At 35.4% G+C, this 11,390-nt stretch overlaps 1 protein-coding gene across 1 annotated transcript; it reads left to right on the top strand.

The window, feature by feature from the left end:
• Positions 1-3,407: 3,407 nt before the first annotated feature.
• mbip (MAP3K12 binding inhibitory protein 1) lies at positions 3,408-11,159 on the top strand. Its single transcript, XM_062440499.1, has 9 exons — positions 3,408-3,527; positions 5,550-5,666; positions 5,912-6,124; positions 6,705-6,801; positions 7,168-7,233; positions 7,597-7,755; positions 8,103-8,200; positions 10,654-10,692; positions 10,804-11,159. Exons 1-9 carry the CDS (start codon positions 3,408-3,410, stop codon positions 10,909-10,911), a joined length of 1,017 nt encoding a protein of 338 aa, XP_062296483.1. The 3' UTR covers positions 10,912-11,159.
• The last annotated feature ends 231 nt before the right edge of the window (positions 11,160-11,390 follow it).

Here is an 11,390-nt window from a genome sequence, read left to right as displayed (position 1 = left end):
AACAGTTAATGAATGATCGAAAACAATATAACACAGTTGTAATATTTGTTTAAAGGAATTATTTTGTATTTATGTATTAAAATGTTTGTAAGTACCGTTTATACAGTTCATGACAACCAGGCTCTTAAGCTGCATCTCATGAAGGCCATTAGATTCAGTTGAAGAGCTTTAGAGAAATGTAGTAGTCTAAGTGGATCTTGAGTTCAGATCTTTTTGTCGAACTGTTTCCAAGGTCAAGAATGAACCCTCTAGCTCAACATGTCTTCATGAACAAATTTATAAATATTTTGAGATCCGGCCTGTGAATGATTTGTATGTGGAGTTAATAAAATGTTTTATAATACATGACAAGGATTTGTTTTTGTGTATATATAATTAGATATGATAACACTGTATCATGAATCAACTGTTTATACAGCAGTTACAGATGCAACTACATTTATAGCATGTAATATTATGTTATGCTATACTTATTCTGTATCATCTATCACTAACTATTTGTACACGAATATTTGTGCCAAATAAATTCATGTGAAGAGTTACTGGCATCTCTGACTTAAACATTTCTTTTGTATAAAAAAAAACATTTTGTATGCTGTCAAAACATTGTATATTCATTTATTTGTTGTTGTGCCTTTTGCAGATTTGCAATGATAAACGTATAACATGGAGACACTTACTCACTACTTCTCTAAGTTTGTAAGTATAGCATTATCATATCTGCCTGCAAAGTTTTGAGGTCATTTTAATGCGTTTAACACCATGAAGTGTTTTCAGTTACATTGAAAGAATGTGAATGTCTGCAAAACTTGAATTTGGTTTAAAAAGTTAAAATTAACACAAATGTAAAAACCACCTTAATCACAGCTCCAGACAGTTCACAGCTATTTGGTCGGGCAAATTAAATGAGCATTTTCTTTTTTCTTTTTTCTAAATTTCTGAGCTTCTTGCTGTGTGGGAACATTCAGCAATGGCTCAGCATGTCAAACCATGTCAAGTGTTACAGTTCCTTTCCTGTTTCAGGGGAAAAAAATATCACCCCAGAGATGAATTAAACTAAAAGACTTGTCTTCAGACCCTTTCCTAAAATGATTAACCCTTGTAGAGAGCATTATTGAGTTCTGAGTGGTTGTGCTTTCTCATTGCCTGTAATTGTTCTTCTTCTGTTGTTGCCTTCATCAGTCTCTCTCCTCATTATATGAAAAGAAGGGGAAAATGTCTGAATAGAGGAGGGAGATTTTCCCACAGTCACTCAACACAGAAAAATACGCCATTGTGGACAGGTTCCCATCCCAATGCCCTGCTGCACGGTCCACCGTGGTCTGCGGGACAATGTTCTTATAATTGAGTGACCATTCTTTTTCCTGTTTGAAAAGTGAGTGATGGAGTATACAGTTAAATGCAACTACAAGTGTCAAATTTGAGCCAGTCCAGTCTGCAGGTGTGGCCATGTCTGATTGTTTCTTATTTGACTGCAGGTGAAAACCCCGAACAACAAAATCTACTTCAGTTATTTTAGTTGTATGATCATCTTATTATGCAGTTACACTAATGTAGATACACATCTGTAATTATGCTAATTTCAGTACATATAACCATTCAACTTGTGAGCCATGTGTGTCTGTGTGGAATTTGTGTGCCAGCCACACTGAGCCCTTTCAACTCCTAATGATAGCTAAGTGACATTTTATTCTGCTTGAGCCTCTCTTAATAATATCGACATTACCCACAGCGTACTACATTTATAATGCAGTTGCAGTTACACATTAAACTACCCAACACTTACTAATATCTAACTAAAACCTATACAGTTTATGAACCTGCTCTACAAACTTGAGTGTTTATAGGTTGCTTACACCTTTAAATCAGTGGTAATCCAATCTTTAACATATGATATACTGAATTTTGATGGCGGGAACTTATACTACTAAAGGAGAATTTTAAAGTAACTTCTTCACTTGAACTTTATCATTATCCAGAAGGAGATTTGGTTTGAATACAGGCAGTAAAAAAATACAGGTAGGAACACACTGATGATGATGAGCAGCAGCAATGGTGGTCAAACACCTAAAAGAAGTATGCAATAATGTGTTAGTAAATAAATAACAATAAAAAGCGTTTTAAAATCTATTAAAACATTTTAAAATGCGTTGATAACATTTGTGCCATCCTGTGTAATAATACTAATAATATAATATCTTTATTTATAACACCTTAACATACAATAAATGCAGCTCAAAGTGCTTTTCCAGAAAAATAAATTACATACAGCAAATGCTTCACATAACATAGAACATAAAAGGAGCATAAAGCAACAGAAAAGGGAAGGAAAGAGGAGAGTGGAAAGAAATGAAAAACATTAATGTAATATAAGATGAAATACAAGAATAAAAATAGCAATAAAAATAGAACATCATAACAACAATGTATAAAATCAAGTAAAATATTAAGTAATAAAATAAATAAGTAAGTAAAATAAGTAAAACAATAAGTAATAAAAGTAATAAATAAATAAATCGAAGTTTAAAGCAAAATAGATCTAAACAAAGTGCAGATCCCTGTAATTATCATTTATTATACATTAATCACAAAAAGTATTACATAACAGTAGTTTCTGTGTAGTAACCAGGGTTGTGAAGGTTACTTTAGAAATGTATTAGGTTACCGATTACTAGTTACCCTATTTAAAATATCATAAGTAACTTTTTCAATGACTTAATCAGAGTAATGTAACTTATTACATTTAATTATTTTGTATTACTTGTCTAATTTTCTGACTTATGTTTTCAACAGGTCTTTCAGTTGTTTTTCATGGATACTGTCTGTAAATAACCTATTCATTAGTTCATGTAGATTTTGGAATATAAAATAAAGATATTTTATGAAAAAAGTCAAAAGTCTGGCATGGGTTTAATTGGTTCTTTGGCAAAATTTAAGCCCATGTGTGCTCCAAATAAGCCCACATCATGATTTATTTACAAAATATGTTAAAATAAAAAATAAATAATATATATATATATTGTTTTCAAAGAATTAAAAACAGCAATATATGTTTTCAGTAACATGTTAAATATTAAAAACTTAGGAAAAAAACTCTCCTCCTGAGCAAAATCTTAAAAATTTGACTTCAGATGTAAACCTCTTTGTAATCATCAACATTTTCATAAGTAAATTTAAAATAATTACACATTTTTCTCAATAAGTGTAACGGATTACAGTTACATTTATTTTGTAATTAAACAACTTAACGCTGTTACATGTAACACCAGAAGTAACAAATATGAATTGATACCTATGAAGTCTACGCACAATAATGGATGTGCGTGTGCGTGTACGTGTACGTGCGCGCACACCGCCGCCTCCTTCCATCCAATCAGCGGGCAGTATTCTGCAGGCGTTGAACTGCAATGGCGGAGACAATGAAGCAGACTGGGAATCATGCTCCTCCTCACGAATCCGGCAAAATGTCCAGCTACACGGACTGCATGTGTGTGATACTAAAGCTTCTAGCAGACTTCGGGAAAGAGGTTGGTTGTGGAGAGTTTAAGCCCGTGTGGCTCCGGGTAGAGCTGTCTTTCAGTGCATGTTGTCAGCTAGCTACATGCTAATGTTTTTAGCATCAGTGCTGCCTCTCAATTCATTCATTATTTCTCAGCGTTCAAAGTGGATGAGCTGTAGAGGTGACAAAGGTTTCGGCTATATTATCTCATTTGAAGTTTTACAAGCTCACAGTTATGCATGTAATCTGATGACTAAAACAGTCAGTTCGTCTCAATAAATCTAGGCAAAGTCTCTTAATTTCACTTCAACATTATCGTCATTATCACCCCACTCACAACTTTTATCATTGCACCTGTATTAAGCAACACTGAAGTAGGTTGTTCTTGCCGTACTTATTCTTCTAATGTTCATATTGACCATTAGAAGATCCCTTCATAATACACATAAAATGTAAGAGAACTGACACAAAAAGCTACAGTCCTTCTGTGCAAAAATATACGTTTATCTGAAGTTAATATGAGGCTTCAGTTGTCCAAATCTTTCAACGTTACAGTCTTTTTACAGCCAATGTCCCTCCTTTTGTTACAATACGTCTACTGTAACTCAACAGGGAAACACAAAGAGGGAATTTGATACTAAAAAGACTGTAAATGTGGCAGATATCCACTTGATATGACTAACTCAGACTGCTGGAGCCTCATATCAGCTTCACATCAACTTTTAAATACAGTGTTGCTCCAAATGATTGTGTGGCTGTGGATTTTGTCCCCCATCACTTACATTGAAAGCACATTTGAAGGGAATCTTTTAATAGTCAGTATGAACAGGAGGAATGATTACAGCAAGGAAAACCTCTTCTCATTGTTCATATGTACACATGACTGTTGTTTTAAGACAGACTTGATCAACTGTTAACCTGTCCTTTATACATATACCATTAATTTTCACATAATATGTCCCTTTGCTTCTATTATTCCATGCATGGGTTATCCCTTTATTCCTGCTTTTTGTCTAATGTATGAACATAATTATTATCAGCTCTGTGTACACTGAATTTCTACACTGTTACATGTGTAAATGTACTTATATATATGTATATGTATATATGTATATATATATTATTTTTAGACTAGGGCCACAACACATGATTATTTTCATCATTGATCAATACTCTATTCACTGCTTAGCCTATAAATGATGTTTGATATAGAAATGCTCCTATAAAACAGCAAATATTAGCATTTGAGTAGCGAAAACCAGAGAATTTTTGGTACTTTTACTTGATCATTAATATAAATCATTAGTCTATTTACCCAAATTCCTGATTTAATTATCGGCACATTTACTTATAATAAATATTCAGATCATCAGTGTAACAATACAAAAAATACTCCAGTACAGAAGTATAAAGGAGACTGAAGTATTTTAAGTATTGAAAGCAAAAGTAGAAAAATGGCCCCTATGACTAATATGTTGTTATTACATTATTAATACTGTTGTAACCGGTGGAGTTAGTTTTAAGTACTCTTATACAATTACTGTAGGTAGTTTAATCCAGTGGTTCCCAACCTATGGCCCAGGGACCTCGTAACAGTCACAATATAAGTCTGTGGGGTTGTGAGATAATTCATTGGAGAGGAAAGAAGAAAATACTTGGATACACATCTGTTGTAATTTTTTTTCCAAGCTTTTTTTGTGAAATGTTGGATAATTTTATCTCATTAAATGTCAAACTGTTACTGAAATTAAAACCCTGTGAGAAGTTTAGAGGGGACAACTTATTGGCATCTGAATTGTGACAAAAAGGTTGGCAACTACTCATTTTAAAGATGATCTTTATCTTCTTATTTTTAATATAAAATCTAATAAGATAAAGTTAATTAAAAAATGCAATATTTTTCACTAGAATGTAGTGGGGTCCAAGCATAAAGTTGCATTTCAGTTCTACCAGTAATGTGCAGTTTGATGTTATCCACTGAATCTGCTTCAGGTTAATGTTCAGGGCAGCGTCGCCTCACTTTGTTTGTGTTTTCTTTCTTTCTACGAAGCTCAAATTAGGTGACACTGCTTTGAGAATAGAAGTCAACATTGATGCTGTGAGTCCTGCGTCATCTCCAGCTGCTCATGTGTATAGCTGTTTGCAGCAGCACATCACTAAGTTACAGGTAAAGTGGCTACACAGTGCACGTCTCTCGTGTCGGTTAAATTGCATAACGTTATTGTGTTTGGGCTAAAACCTGTCTTCACAGGTAGGTTGAATTGAGGAGCAATACATCATTATTTGAGAGGACTTTTAAAATATATTACCACCTTCATTTTCTGCTTTTAATTAGTCTGTTATTTAAAATATATTATTTGTGCTTTGAAGCATTATCCTTTCTGCTACAACTTGAGTTTTCTGTTTATTCAGGCTGTTTCAGAGAGTCTAAAAACACTGGCGGATGCTGACAGTCGATCATCATCTACAAAGGACGGCACATCAGACGATGCTGTTGCCTCTTCTTCACTCAAAGAGAGAAAGACTGCTCTGTTTGAGCACGGTCCTCCCAGCTCAGAGGCTGCAGCAGAAAGCAAGTCGGCGGCTGATGACGTCATGGTGCAGATCAGAGCCGGGAAGTCAGAGGTTGGTCTCTGTCAGCAGATCTGCCAGCTGTTCACGCAGTGACATTTTTAGAGCCCTCTTTACTCTCTGTCAAGCAAATGAATAATCATAAGTAATTGCTCCCGAGGATGTGCACATGATGTGCTGCAGCGAAGCGAATGCTTGATGTAGACCTGATAAGCCGAGTTCGGCAGAGAATAAGGGGTCCTTTAGTGCTGTGGTCGGGTAGAACAGACCACATTGCTGGAGGGTTTTGAGAGAGGGCCAGGTCCTTGATGGATTATGAAGTGGATGCTCATTACTCTGAGATTGCATGTGGATGAAGGACAAGAGGCCCCATTATGTTGTGCATTTATTTTGGTAGCCAAGCAAACAGTATTCATATTCCATCATTTGATGATGGCAAGCAATTCAACTTTTTTGGCTACCTGAAATAATTTCCCACTACATTTCTCATTCCATATAATGTAAATTGCTGTACTGTGTTTGCCTCAGACCATTAGCATTAAGTAGGCAGAAAACTGTCTGAATTCCTGACACCTATCAATACCTCATCAATCCATCATATGTCATTTGTGTTGTCTCTCCATTGTAACCCTAGATTGAGCGAAGAATATCTGCATTTATGGAACGCAAGCAGATGGAGATCAATGAAAACAATGTACGCGAGTTTTGCAACGTGATCGACTGCAATCAGGGTGAGAATGGGAGAGAGGTTGGGGGCAGGGTGGAGAGGGAGCCTGCACACAGATTGCCAATGTTTGGGAGAGAGCTGATTTCCACAGGCGAGAGGTCAGGCTGAACTGCTCCAAGAGTGGAGCTGAAGTAGCTAACACACTCAGCCTCAAAACACAACCAGCTTAGTCCAGAAAAGCATGAGACAGAGGGCCCTTTTTTAATTCAGAGCCTGTGTGAGAGACCAGTGATAGAAATCAGGACACATTAATGCTAACAGTCATAATTTTAAGTTCATTTTAAGATATATATATATTAAAAAATCATGTTTAATTCCATTTTTACATTACATTCTAATAACATTTAGAATAATATCTTCTCCTCTGTAGAAAACAGCTGTGCCAGAACAGATGCAGTATTCACTCCTTACCCAGGTTTTAAAAGCCATGTGAAAGGTAAGAAATTAAATATTTGCTGCAATTGTAAATGTGACATTTCTTCACCATCATTTTTTAAAATTATACACATAATTTGGAAAAAGTCAGAGGGCCATCATCCTTAAAATCTTGTTAAAACACGACTTTATAAGAATTATTGTTTATTTGTATTTTTTGGTATAATTAACATTAACAGTTCTACCTTACATGTATCATATCAAAAAACTGTTTAGGAATGTCGTTATCACTTTAAACTGAAACTAAACTATCTGACAAATGACCCCTCTCTGCATCATGCACGTTTGGTGTTGCTAACTAGTCTGTGGTTAAAAATGGGTTATGGCTTCTGTTTATGTATGCTCTGTTCCTTGGCTTGGACAGTAATACGGGTGGTAAATACCTACGGGCCACAGACTCGTGGTGGGGGAGGCCAAGGAGGGGCTGAGGAGCAGCAGAGGGGGCTGGGGACCAGAGACTGTGGAAATTTAGCCATACAAGAACGACTACAAAACATCGAGGCTCACCTTAAACTCCCAACAGGTGAGAAAGACAGAAGTTTTAAGTTCTTATCGTGCTGAAATCAGTGTGTCTCACTTAAATGTGATATTATTCCACAACATTACAGACACTTTGATACTACTAGTTTTAAATGATGGGAAATGTGACACATTGAAATATACTTATAAAGACATTGTAGTGTTACTTCATGCAAGAACATATTTAAACATACACCAATTGATTCTTTTTTTTTATACCTGAAATAAATATTGTTACATTATTAATTTTTTAGCTAAGCCTCCATTTATTATGACCCTGCATATGTTTATTGAATTTTTCGTGTAAAATCATTCGTATTCAAGCGGTTCACCACATGTTTTATTTCATAGCGGGCCCCGTCCCTTCGAGTGTCTACCAGAGAATAAAGAAGCTGGAGGATCGTATCCTGGAGTTGGAGGGACTCTCACCTGAGTACTTTCAGTCCACGGTGAGTGTTCCAGCTTTGAAATAGATACATGAATGGCACTCAAAAATAATTAGTCAGTGTTCTGTCAGAGGTCACACACAGGTCTTAACTAGTGTCGTTTTGACACCGACAGTCACTTAGTAACAGTGTTCTTATTAAACTTGTATTTTACAGGTTTTATTTGCTCATTTTGCAACAATATGTTATTTTTATACTTCATTTGCACAAATTAGACAGATTGAAAATTTATACGTATGCTTTTTCTTTACTGCAGATGCTTTTGAGAGTTTTTGGTCCTCTTACGTTTAAACGATAGCACCACATGTTCAGTAGCCATGTTCATGTTGGTATGTGTTACATATTTTCATCTCAGTTGCAAATAAAACATTGTGAGAGAAAAGTGACTAAATAGTTACTGATCCCTGCTTTTTGAAAATTCACTTAAACAGGTAGTGATTTGTCATAGATGATTGCCTTCAGTATATTGTGTATCAAAATGTACTACTACTAGTACTGTCATTATCAAGAGCAAAAAATTATGTTAGTACTGTTTCGCCTGAATCTCACCTCTTATGTTTACTTCAGTGCCTGCTATTGAACCTCTCGCTTGGCATTTGCCTCCTCTGATATAAACAAAGTAACCAGCTGATAAATCTTTTAGCAAACAAGAAGTTTGAACAAAAAAAACACAGAGGTTTCACTCTATAAGTGTATGACAGAAATCAAGCACTGAACATGATGAGAGACATTAGAGAGACTGGCTTAAGTGTGTGCATCACAGCTGGGAAAGAAACCTTCACATCTGCAGCTAATGATTATTTTAAATAAATAAGACTGATTCTTTACAGTCACAATATTGGGGCATAGTTAAAGGTGAATAATATGAGAAATCAAGTAGCAATATTATGAATACATAAAAAGTATGTCAAATTAAAATGGAAAATCTAGCTTTCATATCTTAAATAAAGGTCCACTGAATCGCTTTTTCCAGAGCTTCAGCTTCATATTATGTAATGTGGTTTGCTCAGTTGTCATGGAGTTGAGATGTCCAAATCTTTACAGGAACGTTGTGTGTTTTGCACATGTGAATGTTTTTCTCGAACTGAAAGTACTCAAGAATTTAACAGTATGTCAAACAATAATCCCACACCATACTGCTGAGAAGCTCTTAAGAGTATATTTAGGTCATCTGTTTCATCAGCTCTCCATCAATCAGAGGATTTATGTCTATGATACCTAAACTGGTCTGTAGAATATTGGTCAGCTGTGGGGAAAGTTATTTTAAAATGCACTCTCCTCACTCAGAGGAGTTTGTGGGTGATGCTAATGGGGTTTCCCCTGATTTGCCCTCATACTTCAACACGTTTTCCTCCTTGAGTTACACTTAAGTTGATTTGAATCAAAAATGCAATGTGTCTGGTTAAATATGCGGCAGCATCTGGGTCACTACAGAGCGCTTAAAAAATAAGGACATAACAGCCCTACATCTTAGTTTTTAGAATAGCACAGGCTTAAAAGGAGTTGGTAAGTAATTTATTGGACTTCATATTCAACCTGAAAGACTTCAGCAGAGTCACACAGACTCTAATTTCCCATCTTGAAGGAGTCTGTCCAGCGTGTCTTTAGTTATCTGAGTAAGTGTGCTTGAGATGCTGCATGTCTCTTCACACTGGTATTTTTCTGCACAGCATGCTGGTTCTGTGAGTATGCTGCTCTCCATCTGCTTTGACTCACTGCATGTTTGTGTGAGCAGAGCAAGAGATTTCGAGTGTCTTTGAATAAACTGATGGGATCTTTTATATTCGGAGTACCACTTTTTCCCCCCCCTTTCTTCTTCTTTTTTGCAATTTCTGAAAATACTGTAGTTTGGTGTTTGCTGAAGAGCTGTACACAGTTGGCCCACGATATCAGGAGCTACGTTTTAACACTAAACAGCAAAGGAGACTACTTCACGAATTATACAGCAACATTAAAATGAAGGAACGAAAACCTCTGGAGTAAAAACATATTTCCGATCAGTCATAGACACATGCCACGTAACCATGACGACCCTTGTTTGTTGGATGTTATCTCTCCTGCTGTTACTATTACTTATTTCAAACTTTCAAATAATGGCAAAAGTACCATTTAAAAATAACCTCTAAAAATGAAATGTGCTTCTTTCATAATCTTAAGCAGTCGTCTGCTGCTCCTCACTTATAAAAGATCTCTTTTTTGTATATACAAGGAAAAAAGTACCATACTTGAATGAAACATTCAACCAAGTTAATTTTTTTATTTCATTAAGTGGATTTTAAGAAATTCCAAACCTAAATTTATGTATTTGAAGAAGTCTGTGACATTGAGTCTCTTAGTAAAACCGTTTTTCAGTCCTTCAGAGATTTTTAAAGCCAAAAAAATGAGAGAAATTAAAAAGTACCTCAGTACGCTTCTCAAAGTAATCATGAAGGTCTAATGTGGTTTTTTTTCCACAGAGCCACCTGCACAAGCGACCAAAGACATCCCCTGCTCAGGTTGGTAGTTTGTTTCCTTGTGGACACTTTCATTGCACTTTATGAGTATAAGAAAATGTGTTTGATTGATTGATTTTAATTGGCAGTGTTTGGTTTGACTTTATCCTTCAGGCCTGCAGTCTGACTGAACTGGATGAAAAGATCAGCGCAGTGAAAGCAGCACTACTGAACAGGGTGAATGAATTCGGGCCTGGATATGGAGCAGAGGATCCACTGTAACAAACACGAAGCACCAAACACACCATGTCTATAAATGCATTGAACATGCATCATTAGTTTCTTTTTTTTCATTCCACATCAGCAACATTTTCCTTGTATGTGAATAAAAACACGGAACATTTCATATGATTTTCATATCATGGCCATTAGACACATTTTCGATATCAGAGTAGAAAAAACTGTATTCCTCTAAATAGTTTTTTAGTTAAGTGAAATATAATTATGCTGTAAATAAAAGTATTTTTCTTCTATTAAAACTTGGACTCATAATTCCTTCATTAGAGAAAAGAGGTATAATAATTATTTTCAATAATCATCATGATTATTATCTATCAATATACCATTTATTTGATCCCTTCAGTTCTCTTGTTTAGATAGGTGAACAGTTAAAAACCAAAGGAACTACTTTGAGAAGCTGTTATAAGGGAAGTTTTGCTTAAAGTTACTTACATGATTAATCCATTACCAAAATAGCTGCA

The sequence above is a fragment of the Scomber scombrus genome, chromosome 19 (genome assembly GCF_963691925.1).
Source record: "Scomber scombrus chromosome 19, fScoSco1.1, whole genome shotgun sequence".
NCBI lineage: Eukaryota > Metazoa > Chordata > Actinopteri > Scombriformes > Scombridae > Scomber > Scomber scombrus.
Note: the sequence above shows the minus strand (reverse complement) of the source record. Positions and strands in the feature narration are given on the sequence as shown.